Raw genomic sequence first — 18,607 nt, forward strand, 5'->3', positions numbered from 1 at the left:
AATCTTCATGGGAATCACATCAGCTCTTTAGTAAGAGTCTCTGAATGCCAAGCAGCAGATAACATGGAAACCTCTCCTAAAGAGAACTATAACTCCCTCATTAATAGCAGAAAGCACAGCAGCCAGCTCTGACAGAGGGGAAAATTGCTCTGTGGAGAGCAATGTGTTATTGTGTCTAGCACCTCCCGAGTCTTTTCCTAGGGCCAAAGCAAAATTTTACTAAGTCTCTGCTGTACTTGGGGAAATAAAATCACATTTTCAAAAATTACTGGAGTATTTTAGAGCCACTGACTTTTAGCAGAACTAAATCATTAAATACAGTGTAGGGGTAAAATTTAAAATGCCATCAAAATTTAATCTTTTGACAACCACTCGTTTCCTCCCCGTTTGATAGCTGTGATATTCCTCGAGTCCATTGCTGGTGTCATAAATAGCCCCACAAGCTCCTGAAGAAAGATTGAGTTTTTAAAAGGTTGAAGTTCAGTCCTGTGCTGAAATTACAATCACAATCTAATTACAGTGTGCACTGAGCACATGCTTTGGGTCTTAAAATCCATTTCCATTCCAGGCTGGCAGTTTACTCCTAGAAATCAATTCTTGCATGTGGGTATTCAGATACACACAGGTACTCTCTCAAACACTGACAGCCCTGTTTCACAGGGTGCACTTCACCAGTATTTTCTTTACATTCATTCACTGCTGTCCCTGTGTTTGCAATCCTTTTGAATGGAACATCCTTCTTCCCCCTTCCCAATGGGATCCTTCCACCCTACTGATTTAGGGAAACCACTGGCTGGAGCTGGTGGTGGCACACAGTGCTACTGACAGCAGGTTCACTAAAGTTAAACAGGAGTGATGACTACCAGACTGTAAAATGGGTAAGTTTCCATCAGCAGTAAGAGTGGGAGAGAAAACACGGGGAAAAAGAGGAGAAATTAAAGTTGAAATAGTATTTGGTTAATTAAAGAAATATCTTCTGTGACTGGCACACGTTATTCAGTGAATGACACAACCTTCTAAGCCACTGTGTAAAGCAGTTACACGGTGTGAAAAGGGGAGGGAGGCACCAGCTCAGTGAGGTTCCATCTCACAGGCACTTCAAAGGACTCTGAGAACACGCCAAAATCCAAAATCACCCCTTTGCTCTGCAGAGGGTGCTCAGTCTGGCGTCCTTGTGGGCTCAGGAAACATCTCCAGAAGCTAACAAGAGTAAATGCCAGTGTCTCTTCAGCCATCCTGTGCCATCCAGAAGTCTGGAAGATGAACCTGATGCTCGTGGTCCTTCCAGAACAAAGTAAAACAGGGCAGGGAGTGGCAGATGTGGTGTGGTGTAAAATCAGACCTAATGTTTCACAACTGTTATCCATGGCAAACCTTCCCCCTGTAAAAAAGGTATTTAATATGTGCCTCTTTACACTTCTTCCCTAAAATAGACACATCAGCAATTTCTTGCTATAGGAGGAGTCTACCCTCCTACTCTCTTCACCCTGTACCACAAATCCAAGGAAGGAGCTCTACAGAATAGTGCAACATCTACAAAATGCAAGCAGTGTCAGGCACTGAATTAGGAGCAGTGCCACCAAACAGAATGTTTTGCTAAAGACCTGCTGCAGCAGCCAACTGCAATAAACCCAGAGGTAGTTTACAGCCACATCACCCCACCAACTCAATCAAGTAAGCTTTTCACCTGAAATGTATAAATAATTTATGTTTATGACCACTTAGACCAATCCCTCCAAAGCTCCCTTCCCTTCCAAACAGGTGCTATTTTCCTATAACACATAGAGCTTAACAATCACCCTCACTTACACAGGAGCACCCACCAGAAAGCACAAGCCATGGTGAGTCCAGAACTGAAGCTGTTCCTGAAGATGGAAGGAATAAATCCAGAGAATTATACAGTGAGGCCAGAACATCATGTATTACTTCGAACAGTCTCCAGTAAAAGCAGTGCCCGGGCCGAGCTGTGATGCTGCAGAGTGACAGTGGGGATTGCAGTCTGTTCATGATGCCTCCCTTGAGGCACCATTGATCCTCCTGCATTAAACATCCCTGCTGCCTGGTGCCCTCCTCCTCCTCCTCAAACCATTCTGTGGCCCCAGGCAGCAGACTGGGAGCAGCAATTTGGCCCTGCTCGTGCCAATGCACCGAATATTCAGTGCATTGAAACAGCTGATCCAGAGCATCACCAACCTCCACCACCCACTCAGGGAGAACCAGACAGGAGTACCACCAGGATGCTTCCACACACCAAGGTTGTCAGGCTTCTGAAAATATATCTAAAATGCCACAGGGGAAAAAATTCTTTCTGGGAAAAGAAGTGCAATTTGCAGTAGTCAGGCCAAGTGTGTAAGAAAAATACAGTAAAGGAAATCACATGGGCCTACGCACACAGAAAAAGCAATCTGTGCCATGATCTTTGGCAAAATGCAAGGAATTAGTGAATATTTGACCTTTTCCAGAGGTTATCTGGGTGACTATCTAAATCAAGAAACAAATGATCTGTATCTGCCAGCATCTGCACCACGACTGTAACCTGACTTATGCCAAATTCTCTGTACGTAGCAAATTGTCTTTTCACCCACTGGAAAGGCACTGTGAGCTTGGTCAGAGCCAAAGCTTCCAATCTGGCTGACAGATGTCCAGAAATCTTCTAGAGTACCAGCAGAGTCATCAGTCAAGGTGACTACAGGACACAAGAGAGGTGGTAGGTTATTGATAAAGATCATAATCTGCCACCACCAAAGTCACACTGGCAGTTACAGATCCATTGACCTTCAAATTTAGAGCTTTCCAAATGACAGCTGTCAACAGCAGACTGCCTAAACCAATTTCATTCTCTCTCTAAACAAGCCACATTGGACTGTCTAATTGGAAGCAAATATCACAGCATTTTCCAGTGATATGCAGCTGACCGTGTAGAGGAATTTGTGTTTGGAAAAGGGCACTCAGTTCCCAGGTGAGCAGGCAAGATGCAGTTTTCCTCAGTGGAAACTTCCATGTGTTGTAATTGCTCAGCAGGAAAAGCAAAACTGGCATTATCAAAGCTCCTTTGAAGATGTGTCCCAAAGCACTCCTCAATTTTTATTTTCAAGCAATCCCAAAGAGAACTGAGGAATGAAACACACAATTCACTCTTCATGCTGGAGGCTAAAATTCACAACTTTCCCCCATATCTGGCTGCAATAAATGAATCACAGCCAAACAAATATTCACAGACCATAATCCTAAATTCTCCTGTACCACACTTTAAAGCTGTTCCTGCTTCCTGCACAAACTCACTGATTTTCTTTTCCTGCAGATTACATTGTCTAGTCTCTTACATGGCTTGGGATTATTCATGGTTTTGTTTTACCTGTTGCTTTATTTTCCCCACAGCTCCAGCTAACTGCAACCTGAACACAACTCCAATTAGGCAGAGAACTGAACAACATATTTTCCCTTCCTCCAACATCCACAAAGTCTCTGCACTCGCTCAATACATAACTTGGTAAAAAACTGATTTTTCAGCTTTCTTACCAAGTAAAGGATATCAAACCCATTTATTCTTTTTCATGTTTCTCAGAAGAAAACAGAAAAATGCTTTGTGTTAAGCAAAATCTTATGTTTTGGAACATTTTCACTTGCTGTTTGCCGAATATTCCAATTTAAATTTTGTCAATATAAAGCTAGCTCCAAATTAAATCCATCAAGATATCATACTTATAGAAACCCCCAAAAGGTGAAGTTAATTACATTCCTATCTCTTTAAGACAAAAATAAAGTGCCAGACTAATAAAGTAATCATTAAGGAGTCTGCAAAAAATGTGCAACAAAAATTCTCCTACGGGTTTCTCCTGTTCCAAACACTGAGAAAAGTGGCCTTAGCAACATATCCCAACATACACATCCTATTTATCAGGTTTAAAACTGCCCATATAGTCACTTACTATTAAGCTAATATTTTAGGACAGTTTCTCAAATCTATTAGTACCATGCAAACACATGGACCAAGCTGTGTGCACGTTTGTTTGAATATTTTATCATAACAACAAAAGTGCCACTGGAAAATAATATCCCATGTTCCAGAAGCCATCTGGATCCCATCGGGAGGGTCAGCTCATCTGGAGGTGACGGAACATCACCAGAATGTCCCCCAAAGGGGAAAAAAACCCAAGTTTGACCATGCAGATGTATGTGTGATATTACGGAATACCTGAAAAACCACATATGTAAGTACTGAAATACAGATCGTTCTGGAACACCCCTCATTTCAGCAGGCCAGTATCCTCTGCCTTCCAGAGCACACCATTCCAGCACCTTTCCTTCTAATTTCAGGAATCGTAACAGGAAAGTCTCACCTGTTCCTAAGCTTTTCACTTGAACCCCTAAAACCATAATGCTTTACCCAAACTAAACTGCCAAAGCAGCTTTAAAATCGAAGGAGTACACTGCAATTTTTCCAGTGCCTGCATTTTGTGCCCTGTTCATCGACCCTGTCTCCCTTGCAGTGCTTTGACCCCACAGTTCAGTCCTGTCTCTCATTCTGAGGCTGAACATCCTTCAGAACTGAAATGGATTCAAGGCTTAGGAAGCAGCCCTGCTATTTATGGTTTCAACTGCACACAAAATGTGAATCCACACAGAACTTTACAGAAACACGTGCATTCTCTCCAAGTGAGGCCCTTCAATTGTATCTCGAGTAAAAGGGTATCACACAGTGCCTGGTTTACACTCACACTGTTGTAAAACAGCGTATGTTAGAGTAGTAGCGATTGTGTCTGACGATCTCTTTCATCATTCATGTCCTTAATCACACCCTGCACTGAGTGAACCACGTTCAGGGATGGGTGTTTACTGAGCAGCCCGTGCCAGGATCTAGGCCTGAGATCACGTGTGTCCCCAAATACTGCGTATTTTAAGAACTGTCACAACTCCCGAGCAGACAGTCTGATGCAAAAATCAGATGAAGGATTTTAAAATGCTTGTGAATATCAGCGTGAAAATCAGATAAAATTAATAGGAGACTCTACTGTTAACTGCACAGAGTATAAAAAAATTATAAGGCGTTTGATTTGTTTCCGCTTCGTTGCTACAAAAGCACTGCTGCTCAGTATGAGTCAAATGTGCCAAACTACAGGTAACAATGCAATTTAAAAGCAAAAAACCCCTCTGTATTGGGGATCACCCCGACCAATACTAGACGGCAGTGCCTTGTTCTCCCTCCAAGACTTACCCTCCCTTCCAGCAATTTTGTTTGATTTGCTTTTCAGAGCTTAATCATATTAGAGGAATAAAATCAATACATGTGAGAAATCCAAAATCCTCCACAGGATTTGCAAGAGCAAATTTCTGGAGAACATGCAGGCGTATCACAGACAAAGAACATCAATTTTACAACTTAACAGCATGGACTGAATCAGCATGGAGGGAGAAACATTTACATAGAAAATATCTGGCCTTGCCTGGCAGCTGAATGTTTTAACACACCACTTACATATGCTACTTTCCATACTATAATGTCTTCTATGCTTCATTCATGTCTTTTTTTACTTTTGCATTTAATGATAAGTCAACACAATATCACTGTACCTGTGCTAAATACAAACACTGAGGTAGCAATAAAACACAGTCGTTTAAATATCAAGAATTGCTATCAAAATTTTCCTTCAGGCATTAAGAATTTACTGTTTCAGATCACTGACTTGTATTGCAAAACACAGCAACAATCAATTCTGACCTGTACATGCATCAATTCTTAGCTGTACCCCTCAAAGCTCTTACTTTTGAAATGCAAACATTACATAACAAACTCATGAGTGCACAGTAAACCTATAGCTCCTTTCTCCACCACAGTGCTTTGGCAAACGTTTCATTAACACCAAGTACCAGGCTTGCTTTATGTCAGCTGTTTAGAAATACATGCTTGGTTTCAGAATATACCAAAAGGCTATTTTAAACATATTCACTGCTGGTTTGTATTGAATTAGGGAGGCTGCAGTGGCTGTACTTTGACTAATCTGAGTGCCCCACTGTTCCACTTCAGAAATCTATTTTTTTCCAGTCATTGTAAATTATATTAAACATCTGGGTCATTAGCAAATAGAGATTTAAGGAATCTGAATGCATGACAGCCTTCCTGCTGCCTAGAAAACACTGTCATGTGGGACTGCTCTTTGTATCCTTGTTAATGTCTAGGCAAATACCTTATTTTTTCTTTCAATAATTAAATCCAGGTATGCCCTTATGAGAATGGCAGTATCATTTGATAATACCCTTTTGTTTCAACGTTTCTGTGCTAAAGTCTCTTCTTCTCATGGCTGCAGGCTCATGTTAAGAAAGTATGAGCTACGCTGTCATCGTGCACGCCAACAGGAATTTTGGTTCCTTTAATTTCTGGGTGCAACTCTGAGCTGCAACACTACTGCCAGGAGCCTGAAATTCACCCAGACTCCTCAGAAAGACTCTGAATTGTGAGGCAGTGACACCACAGTCCTGAAATTACAGGAGAAGCTACTTCTGAAGTGGTTACAACAGAATGGCTTTTGGAGTATGACAACCTCAGCTCCTGGGAGACATCTGACAGCAAGGCAAAATGAAGCACCAGGAGTGCCATTAAACTCAGCCACAGGTACAATCTACTGCTGGGGCACCACTTGAGATTGATGCCTTCAGCCCTGAATGGGGCTGATGATTGAAATAAGCAGGAAACATCTCCCTATAGCAGTTCCTTTTGGCCAGAAATTTTCATGAGAAATATGTGAACTCATTTTTAGCTATTTCTGTTCTACACCACTAATAAACCATTGGCTTTAAGTGAATTACTGTCCATTCACGTGAATAATTGATATTGCCCTACACATTTTATTAGCAGCTGAAGCTCCCTTTCAGTTGTGACACTGCTTCAATGACGCAGTGATGAGCAGATGTCACCATGACAAAGATGACTCTGTGAGCACCTGCATGGTTTGCACACCTGCAAAAGGTGTTTAACTGCCTCAGAAGGAAGTTGTCAACATGCTCAGCTTACTCCACTTGTTGCTGAAAACTGAGTGTGGAGTTTAAGCAGAATCTGGCATAATGAAACATCAACTGGCACTACCCTGAAATACACAGTCACACAATCCACTGCCAGAACTGGGGCTTGCTGAACATGTCACTCACAATGCTCCCAGACACTTGGCTGCTACTGCAACTCTTTCCCCAGTAAAAGGGAACCAGATGGTGAGCGACTCTTGGCATTTCTCAGTGTTATGTGAAGTGTTTCTTTAGCTAGTGAGCACATGCCATCCAGTCAAGTCGCTTTGGAAACAGCCCTTCTTGTCTTTCTTCAGATTTCCACACAAACAGCAAACACCCCATTCACGAGGAAGTCAGAGCCAAGCACAGAAGCAAAAGTCTCAGCTAGGAATTTCTGTTGTCCTGGAGACAAAGAAGCATCTCTGAGAGACTTATTTCATCCTTTGGTCCTGTTACAGCCTCGGAGTGTTCAGCTGCTCATCCATGTCCACAGAGAAAGATTGATGGAGACAACTCAGTTAAATGCCCACAGTCAGATGGGATGAACAGAGGCCAGAATGCCCAACTGCCTAAAAGCACGAGTTCCACAACTGTTTGTATATGCAAGCAGTGCTTGACAGCCAGCCAGATCTGCTCTAAATTCAGGAATTTAGAGACCTGATTCTGTTCCTGGCTATGCCAAATCAATACAACCAAATCCTTTTTCCCTCTAGTTGAACCGCAAGCTTTGCAGGGCAAAGCAAAAGCTTGCAAGCAAACTTGCTAGAACTTATTAGAAGCAGAGGTTTCAAAAGCCCATTAAAAATAAAATAGAAAAAAAAAGTTAACTAGAAACATTAAAGTTTATTATTTTGACTCTGCAGGTAAAGACTGCTTTGCTTGAAGGGAAAGCTGCTGCCTTGCTGCAACGTTTTTGCCTTGGGGCAGTTTTCAGAGAGTTGTTATCTTTCAGGAATAATAAAACTCAGCATGTTGACTACACACCACACACACACACAAGAAAGGAGAAGAAAACAGAAAGAAAAAGAAAAACAAACAAACAAAACCCCCCCCCCCAAACAAACAAACAAAAAACCAGAAAAGGCTAAATGCCCTACAAACCCTACTGAAGTTAGTATTAATAATTTGTAGACTCCAAACTTTGGATGGTGGTGGCTCTGAAAAGGTAGAGAAGAGGTCGAAAGCTGTGTGTACCCCTCAGGCACAACTGAAGGGACAGATACACCCTCATTTCATAGAAATTACTCCAGGCTACTGTTGGGAAGTATCAGAATTAATCAGTACACAGTGCTACAAAACAGGACCCTTCCTGTGGCCAGATGAACTCTATAAACAGAATTATATTCTGTTTATATTTGATTGCACATGTGGGCAAATTAATCTTTCACTGATGCCCATGGAAAGACTTCTTTTGAATATAAAGGGAGCCAAGGTGGATGAGGCCCAAGAAGTTTAGCATAATCAAAAATATAATTAATTCTCACTGACAGTAAATACGTTATAATATGTTAAAGGGAACTGCTCCCTAACAGGGTCTCCTCAGTTTAATTTCATGAGATGCACTTCCACACAGAACTTGGTAGGTTCTAGCAGATCCAAGGTTGAAAGCACTGTGTTATTTGGGAGAGTAGATTCTCACCATCTCCAGATATCAACTGTGATTCATCACACAAAAACTTCACTTTTAACAAGCCTTTAAACTAGAGTAGTTCACCTGCAGTGGTTGTTCTGGAGTAAATCTGCACTTGGAAAATTGATTTTGTATTTCACTAGCAAACTTGTTTGGGTGATTTACCAATCCCATTTACTCAGCTGCTCCTTTGAAGTCAAGGGATGTCCAAAACCAAATACACCAGGCATGGGGAACTAAACCAGAACCAGTTATATTATAAAACTGATAGATAAAGAGGTAGGATATATAGGTAGGACTTCTCTGTCCCAGTTTTACAAATGTCTTATCAAACACTGCCAGTTACAAGTGAACAAAACAAGCATTTCTCACTACTGGCACTCTCCTCCTCTGTCTGCCCAGCAAGGCAGCCCATCCTGAAATTATCACTGACAACTGGTACTTTTCTAGCTCTGTCTTTACTGAAATTTCCAGTTTTCTCTTTCTCTTCATTTAAATATTTTTCAACTAATATAATCCAATTCACTTTAACCTTATCAGATCATCACCTGAACCCTCCTTTGCATCTTACAGAACACCCACTCCACTCTCGCAACCTGAAAGATTTCTAAAACCAGAAAGGATTGTTATGACCATCAGTGTCATCCTGCTGCAAAACAGCCAGTGAAATTTTGTCAGTTTTCCTCACTGCTGCACGAGAAAGCCAGATCTGCCACCAAATAAACACAGTAGGACAAAAAGCAATTTGGATGCAGTTTATCTGGCAGTAAGGACTTAAAAATGCTTCTGTTAGTATATATAAAATTATACAAGAGGCCAATAAACCCCAAATCAATAAAACTTGTTACGTTACTCATTTCTCCTTATTTCGTTTGTTAAAACCACAAACTGCAGCTTCTCATTAAGAAAATGTTTAAGACCTGTGATTGTCTGTAAGCAATAAGCCTTCTGTCTCCTGATTTCCTGATTTAATGCACAAGGTGTGTTTCATTATGAGTGGCAAGCTAAAAATAAGTGATTTGCTCCAACGATTATTACTTGAATTCACTCTGGCTTTGCTGCATCTTTGGCATCCCTCTATAAATCACCACTTTATTAGCTCCTCACATTAATTTGTTTTATTGTAGTTTAAAAGGTTGTTGGACACTGGTTTTCTGAACCTCATCGTAGTCCCAACTTCACTCCTCGTCCCTGGCATCCTGTGAAGCATTGAACAGTAAAGTGCAACATCCCGAGAGTTCTCCTAGGAAAGCGTTTCTCGCTGGTCCATTTCGCCGGAGCTGCAGCCCTTGATGGACTCACTGAAGGGAACTGTTTCCAACCAGCGCCTGGCGTTGCCCTCCCTGCCTCTGGCCCGAATCCCACTCCCATCCACACTGATGTCACGATTTACTCGGGTCCCACTGACGCAACGGCTCTGCCGAGACCGGTGGCGCGACTCCAGATTTACGCTGTGTCACTGAAGGGCTGGAGGGAGGCAGGGATGGAGGCAGGCACGGATGGAGCCCTCGCTGCCAGCCCAGCCCTGGGCGGTTTCGGGGTGCCTGGACAGGTCCTTCCCTGACTATCCCGACACTGCCGGCACCGCTCTGGCTCCGCGGAGAGTGCCCCACCGTGCCGGCGAGAGCTCAGCTCAGCCAGGACGGACAAAACCCACAATAAAAACACCCCTCGAAAGGCACCGCGCCTGTACCCGAGGGTCTGGGCTGCCCCGAGGGCCGGGGGACGCTCCGGGCCCCCCTGGGGAAGGAGGGAGCCGGACTGCCTTTGGGGAGGGCTCCACGGGAAAGGGGAAAGTGGCAGATGGCCCTGAGGGAAGGGGGCTCCAGGCCGCCAAGGGGAGGGCTCTGGGACCCCTCAGGAAGGGAGGGAGCTCGAGCCACCCCCAAGGGAGCGGGACCGGGCTGCCCTGAGGCACGAACCCGGGGCTCCCGAAGGGACGGGGGCCGCGGGGAGGACAGGCGGGCGCCGGGGCGGCCCGGGCCGGGTCTGGCCAGACATAGCAGGTGAAAGTTGCGCGGGGGCCGGGAGTCGCCGCACTCACCTCCTCCCCTTGGCCGAACTGCAGCCCCAGGGCGACGAAATGCTCCACGCGGATGAACCCGTCCGCATCCTCATCGCACACGTCGAAAACCTCCTTGAGCTTCCGCAGGAACCGCAGCAGGCTGGCCGGCTCCATCGCGGGCATTAGCTGGAGGCCGGCGGCACGGCCGCGGCCGCCGCAGCCATGATCGCCCGCGCCTTCAGCGGGTGCGTGACATCAGCTCCGGGGAGCGGGGCGGGAGCGACGGCGAGAAGGAGGAGGAAAGGATGGAGGGAGGGATGGAGGAGAGCGGAGGGAGGACGCGAGCCCCGGCGGAGGGAGGGAGGGAGCGGCGGGCGGGAGAACAATAGGGCAGAGCTGGAGGATGGAGCTGAGGGAGGCGCGGCCGCCGCCAGGGGGCGCCGCGAGCAGCTGGGAGGCCCCGGGGGCCGGGCGGGATGGGGACAGAGGGACCGGAGGGACAGGGGGACCGAGGGGACAGAGGGGCTGGGAATAGAGGGACGGGGGGACAGGGGGACCAGGGGGGACAGAGGGACTGAAGGGACAGAGGGACCCGGGGGACAGAGGGACTGAAGGGACAGAGGGACCCGGGGGACAGAGGGACCCGGGGGACAGAGACTGGGAGGACAGCGGGACTGGATACAGCGAGACTGGGGACACCGGGACGGGATGTGAGAACAGCAGCGATGGCAGGGAGACTGCCCGAGGAGCGAGGGAACGGGCAGGCAGCGAGGCAGGATGGACAGGAGAACAGCAGCAGCCTCGGACACGGCCGGCCGGGCATTCCGTGGGCTCTGCCGCAGCGCACGGACCCGTTTGCAGCGCCTTTACTGCTCCATAAATCAGTCCGACCCCCCAGATAAAACACCAATCACACTGCAGTACTTTTTCCTTAGAAAAAGTCTGAACGGTTCCAGGCTAGAGGGGAAAAGCCGAGTATAAAGAGTTTTTTTAGGGGTAATTAAGGCAAAGCAGGACAAGGGGAACTCCCCGCGCTCCGCTGCACTCAAGCGAGCAGGCAGAGCCATGGGAAGGATCCTCTCGTGGCTGGGCTTGGCTGGGCACTGACGCTGCCCACCCTCGCTTTAATCAGAGCGGGTAACGAAAGGATGACCCTGCCTTTGCAGGATTCCTCATTAAAACGGCCTGCAGCTGCTGTGCTCCATGGCTGGGTTTTAATTTGATCTCTCTGCTCTGCCCCTTTTCTTTCTCTCCAGAGTGTTTTGGACTGCCTTTGAAGCCCACAGCCGTGAGCTGCCAGAGGAGAGACTGGGGATGGTTCTGGTTTCTGCACTGTGCCTCAGACCAGGCATGATGGGTGCAGCTTGGGCTGAGTCAGGCTCAGGTACTCGCTGCCTCTCCAGCACTCCTTTCCTGCTGTAGATGCTGAGTCCAGGTGACCATCCATCACTGAGTGACATCCTGTAGGTGATTGATAAAGCTGTCCAACTAAAATGACCATGTAAGTGCAGCAGGTTTTGAATCGAGACAGTATCTATTCATTTTCTTCTTGCAGTGAGAGGTCCATATGACCCTTAACAACCCTGAAAATTCCATGATTAGAGCAAGCTGCTCAAATTTATCTCTTTTGTAGAAACCAGTGGGTTTTCAGGAAGTTTTATTTCTTGGAGCATGAGTTTCTCATCCCTTTTATGTGCAAATTCAGGGTTTGGAAAGAGACTGGCTTGACAGCCCTGTAGCCTGTAAGTCAGTTGTCAATCAACAACACAGTGACAGCAATACAATTCCCCACATATCCACCCTCAGAGAGATAAGGAGCTGATTCCAAAGCCTCTGCCACTTTGATCTTCCTTTATTTTTAAAAAAAAAAAAAAAAAAAAAAAAAAGAAAAAAAAAAAAGAAAAAAAAAAAGTTCTCATTTCCCCTCACTGATGTACTAAACGGTCTTTCCAGTCTGGAAAAAAATATCAAAGTGCAGAGATCAGATATGAACCTTGGGAAGCAATGAATTTCTTAAGAGCTATGAGCAGATTTGAAAGGGAAAAGGGAAGCCGAATATTTGATCAGCAAACTTCTCTGAAGCTGTCTAGTTAGAGCAGGTTTCTTAAATGTGAGGATGTTTAGCTTTTATCTTGAGACCCTTGAACTCTTCAGGTTATATGGGGATTGAGCTCAGCACACGCCTTGGGGACACCTATTCAAAAATCTGTGAGTTGGTGCCCCTTGGAGTTGTGGGAAGACACCTATGTGGAATCAGCTCCTGTTAGTCTAACTGCTCTGAAGTGAGTTCCACCTCTTCAAAGGCTCAGAGCACAGCTGTGTCACTATGCCAGCTCGTTTGCTGAGATTGCCTCAGTGACTCCTTGCTCTGACTCCCCTCTCTGTGTGCAGGTAGACAGCTGTGCTCACCCAGAAGTGGAGTCACAATAAATACTGTGGTAGGGAGAAAAAAAAAAAAAAGAATATTATTCCTGCTTGTCATGAGCAGAGGAGTTTCCACACCTCAGAGGGGTTGTGCTCAGTTTCATGAAATCCAGTTCATTTCCACTGACTCTCCTTTATCTTCGGCTGGAAGATGAAGGAACTTGGTCTAAATAATGCAACATGGATTTAAACCAAAACTGTCAGCATTAAAATCTGTTTCAGTCTTGCACTAATTTGGAAGGGGTGGATGCAAGGGAAGAAGATTTGGGTTTAGACACTATGGTTTGGGGAATTAGTGCTGAAGTCCAAGAACTGTCACAGCGTGAGTGCCAGCAAGCACTGGAATGAAGCTGATAAAGAGAGCTGGGGAGGTTGTAGAAGCTGTCATTACAGACAGCTGAGTATTTCGAGCAAATATCTGACAGCTGGGAGATGATTTGATAGCACTGAGCACGGGAGAATTGGGATGAGAGATGCTGTCAGTAAAGGTCTGTGATTTTAAAGCTGGGGGTGTCCCATGGGGGCTAAAATCAGAACAGTGAACCAAACACGTGCCACCCACTTGCTGGGAAGCTGCTCTACCAAGGTGAAGTTTATAGGGCTGAATCCAGGAGGTTGTTTTTTTTTTATTTCCAGTGGTGTAGCTGGCACTGCTCCTTGCTCACCCTTACTTCTCCACTTTCAAGGTAGGACATGCACTGGCACTGTATTTTTCCTTACTGGTATATGTAACTACTTGTTTCATCAGAGATATTTGGTAACTTCTTCATTTGACTCACGAACTATGTGAAATAAATATTTTACATACTGTCACTCTAGTTTCTTTCTAGACCTTGAAATAGGACTAATGGTGGTGCTACTGTATTTGCCTGCTAAGAATAAATAGTTCAAGAGGAAATATTTCATACCACAGGCCATGGCTGTCATTTGCAGGATTTCTTTACAATCATATGCTTTTCCATCAATGTCAGTTCCACTCATAGTAAATTGTAATCTGGTGTCAGAAACAGTGTCTAAGGAGGGCACTCCCCAGGGCTGATGGCCCTATCTACAATTCTGGTTGTGTTCCAGCAATATCCAGAAACCCAGCCCCTAAGAACAGCTTCATAATACAATTTCTCTTTATAGTACACACAATATAGCCCTCCTTGAATATTTGTCTTCTCATAGTCTTACTGTATTTTGAATCAAATCCTGTTTCCCATTGACTGCTCTGATTAAAATGTCATAGACATGCTTTAGCAGCTGAACATTCTCTTTAAATGTCACAAACAGGTAACAAGCAGAAATAATCAGTTTATAACACCCTTGCCCCTGAGAACATAAAAATACTACTTAAGAGGTAATGGAGTTTTACGACTAGCTTAATTAAGTTTGGAACAGAAGCAAGCAACTTGATTTTTTTTTCACTGACTTTAATCTATTTTTTATTATAGAAAGTTAAACAACAAGAACAAAACTTAAGAAATTTTGGGGAAGTGTTTCTACAGGCAAGGAGCTTTCTTTGAAATTTTCTAAGTGTTATAGGACTTCGCCTTGGTTTAATTTTACACAATATGAATGCTCTTGCTTGATTTCAACAGCATTCTTATCGGATTATTAATTAGGCATGAGCAAAACTCTGTCAGATGAGCCCAGCTAGAGAGCAACTGCACTAAATTCAAACACATTAATGCCTTATTTCTTTCTTACAACACACATACTACACAAAGACCAAACTACCTGTTCTCTCGACGTTATTGCTAAAATGAACAATCCTCTGTCACGGTTAACGTAAAGCCGATTCCACTGTGAATTCACAGGATCGAACGAACATTCCCTGGTGTTCCCAGGGACAGCAGCAGGGTTGCAGATGCCAAGGGCGGTGTGTTCCCCTGGCATTCCGAGGTCTCCGTACTCCACCGAGTGGCCGGTCACTCCACTGCACGTCTGTCACCAACCCAAGGCATCCGCTTGCCGAGGCTGCTAAAAAGAATAATACATAAAGCCGAGGTGAATGGACAAGATTTCTCTCTCTTCCCTAACTCAGTCCTCCAGATGCCCTGGGGGCCAAGCCACTCTTCTTGGTACATTTCAGAAACCTCCCTGCTGCCTCAGGGAAAGAACAGAACCTACCACTTTTTCTCTGACCAGCTCCAAGTAGTTGGACAGGCTCACATTTCCCTCAGATTATAACACACAGTGGCATCTGGCAATCTCTTGAAAGCAATAAAATGTTTAAAGCTCCAGGACAACTCTGTGAAAAGCAGACCCAGTGTAGTAGCAGCAGTCAATCTATTTTCAACTTCCACCTCCAAACAGGGCTGTCAAGTGACATTCCTCTCTGGCTCTAACAAGGAAATCACATTAAGAGACCTAAGCCCCAGATTCTCAAAGACTTTTTTTTTTTTCCCCTCGTTAAAAAATAAATGAATCATCTAGAAAATTATCTAGCAGCTGTAACAGACTGAGGATGCACCAGCCAGTGTATTTTTTTAGCCTCACTCACAACACAGCATATAAACTGTTAAAAGTAATCTTTTACTGCTTTAAATGAAGTTTCTACAATTTTGTTTATTTTGTCCTATCCAAGACAGACAACACAACATCTGAATAAATACATTCAATCTGCAGTTTTAGTAGAGGAATGTAATTCCCAGATATTGCTGTATTCAGCAAGGAGAAAGGGGAGAGAATAATAAAATTAGAACATGGTATACCATACTGATCCTAACGTCAGTCATCACTTGTCGTGTCTCCAAACAGACTGTGGGAGATGAGTCCAAGCTGGCTGATAATGTGACATAAGGGACAGAACAAAAGTATTTTTACAGGAGAATGTGGGTGCAGCATCATTATTGCTGTGACCATCCACTGGCCAAGTGGGGCTAATGCTGGCGAGCACTGTCTGGTTCAAAGACACACTGCAACCACTTTGTAGAGAAATAACCCTGAGAAGGGCACTTCAGGACCAGAGAAGCAATAGAAAAGCAGCTTAACCAGGCTGGTTCTAGCAGCCTTTACAGCTGCCTTCAAAAATGACTGTGGTAGGCATTGTCTAGTCTAGGGCCTACAGCTTGCAGATAGAATTATTCCAGTTGTGTCTTAGAGGATTCACAGCACTTTAAAACTGATACAGCCCTATTCAGAACAGTATCTACCTATAAATCTTGGTGTTGAAACTGGAGGATAAAAACTAGAGGAGAACAGAAATGAGCTCTTGGATTTGAATCAGCTTCAGTAAACATGTGATGTTTGCCTCTCTGCTGGAGTCACTCTGGCCTTGTTGTTTCAAGTCCCCTGCGAATCTGTAGTTGTGTTTGCCTATGTGACATCCAGATGAAATTTGGAGAAGTCCTACATCCTAAACCGTGCCTTACTACAAGTGTACTTTGCATCCAGATTTGTGCAGTAATGAGATGGAAATACTGAACAGCAGAGGCAGTGACACATTAGCTGCAATCTGTATGTTTTTGGTCTTCTGAGACACGGTGCTGTGCCCTTATAGTGCCTTATTTTCCAGCCTCAAGTAGCTTAGGAGGAGGGAACAAAAAAACGCACGTCCTGAAGATGACCACCAATGCTGGAAGTTCTGAAGTCCCCTATAGCTTAGCAGTAGTCCCAACTGATTCAGACCATTGGTAATTAATTCAAGAATCAATTCTGCTAATGCTCGCCACTGAATTACTTAAACACAGTGAAGAGTAATGATCAGTATATGAAATATGTAAGGATGCTTTGCTTTCCTTGCTAATGTTTTAGGTGATTGGTTGAAAACTGCTGCATTAGGCCATTTAATGCTCACACATCTCTTCTCCTGCCAACATGCTTCTCTCCTACCCACCAGAAAGAAAAAAAGTTCTCCCAAAACAATGACCAAATGGTTCATTTGTTCCTCCGCAAGACCTGTAACTACTCCTTAACTATCAAATCTATTATACAGCAAATGCTCAAACCAGGTCCTGGGAAACTTTATGAGCATGAACTCTGCTCCATTTAAGTTCTCACTGTTTCTGCACCAGTTTGTGGGCCAGATAAAGTACTACTCCATTCCTGAATCCCTTCTGGAAAAACTTGAATACGTCTCAGAGTTCAGAAGTGACACATAAAAATCATGCTGCCATACATAAGAATATTTACAGGATAATAGACACAACATGGCAATGAAGAAGAGCTCTAAGATTTCCATATTGCCTCAGTACACAGACATTCTTCTTTTGTTGTGGCTTTGAGAGAAACTTCCAGGTTTCTTTCTCTGGCTTGGAAAATATATATTGTTACAAAAAGCCAAAACTATTCATGCTGAAGCAGCAGTGCTGAATTACTGATTTTTACCAGAGATTTGTTTCTGTGAAAATTAACTTTAACTGATGGTGAGCAAAGTAAGTTAGTGGCTGTCAGGCTATCTCTGCAGTCAGAGCCTGCAGCTGCAGAGGATGAAATACAAACACTGGGCTGTTTTCTTCTGATTGATTCAGCATCTGTAAAACATCTTATCAATATTTAGAATGAATCACACTAATGGATTTGCCAAGTGACTGCCCTTATCTGGAAAAGGCACAGTGCATGAAATCAAAGTGGACAAATTACATCACTGCCAATCAGATACACAACGGGACTTGAACTCCTTTCAAAGCAGCTGATTTCTTACAGCATCTGCTGGAGAATGACCAGGTGACCTACCTTTATAACACTGTAGAGTTGTGACACACCAGTGACAAAGCCTTTACTGGAATAAAAGGAATCTTCCTTGATGTTAACTGCCTGATTGCTGTTTTGTTTAGGCATTTAAATCAACCCTAATTAAAAGCCTGTCTCCCTGGGTGTTTTTATTCTAGCACATTTAGATTTGGCATAGCCCCTAAAACCAACACGTCGTTACCACTAGCCTTCTTGACACCACCTTTTTTTCCTCACAAGCTGTCTCTGCCAACAGAAAAACCTGCTGAAGCTAGAACCAAGCAGGAAAAGAAGAGATGCCTCAGGCCTGTGACTGAGCACCAGCCCATGGCAATTGAATCAATGTCCCATGTGATAAAGAGCGGTGAGAACAGCACTAAATGCTGCTTTCTGGAGAGACTACCTTCTCAATTATTTTCCTCTATCAAGCCCTATTGTATTAATTTAGGATTAATGCAAAATATTGTATATAACAGGACTGAGGATCAGCCAACTCAAACTGCTGTAATGGTCTAACCCCAGCCAGCAAACAAACACCAGAGCTGCCCACTTACTTCCTCCTCCGAGAGGGATGGGGGAGAGACTGAAGGGTAAAAGTGAGAAAAACTTGTGTTGAAATGAAGACAGTTTAATAGGCAACAAGCAAATCAAAACAAGGAATTCATTCACCACTTCCTTCCCAGGGGCAGGCAGGTGTGCAGCTGTCTCCAGGGAAGCAGCAGAATTCAGCAGGGCTGAAGCAGCAAAGGAATTCAGCAGGGCTCCATCACATGCAGCTGATCACCCAATGTCACTCCTTCCAAACAAACAGCATCACCCCCAATGTCACCCCTTCGTTCTTCGCCCCCAGCTGAGCATGTCACCACCTGGCCTGGGACATCTCTTGGATC

The 18,607-nt window shown here is 44.3% G+C and overlaps 1 protein-coding gene across 1 annotated transcript in view; it reads right to left on the bottom strand.

The window, feature by feature from the left end:
* Nucleotides 1-10,856, bottom strand: part of RAB11FIP4 (RAB11 family interacting protein 4) — a 117,171-nt gene extending 106,315 nt beyond the window's left edge. The window contains exon 1 of the mRNA XM_066332415.1: nt 10,674-10,856. Within this exon, the coding sequence (XP_066188512.1) occupies nt 10,674-10,817 (144 nt within the window). The 5' untranslated portion in view covers nt 10,818-10,856. The remainder of the gene's footprint in view (nt 1-10,673) is intronic.
* Nucleotides 10,857-18,607: the final 7,751 nt, after the last annotated feature.

Source organism: Sylvia atricapilla, chromosome 18, assembly GCF_009819655.1.
Source record: "Sylvia atricapilla isolate bSylAtr1 chromosome 18, bSylAtr1.pri, whole genome shotgun sequence".
Lineage (NCBI taxonomy): Eukaryota > Metazoa > Chordata > Aves > Passeriformes > Sylviidae > Sylvia > Sylvia atricapilla.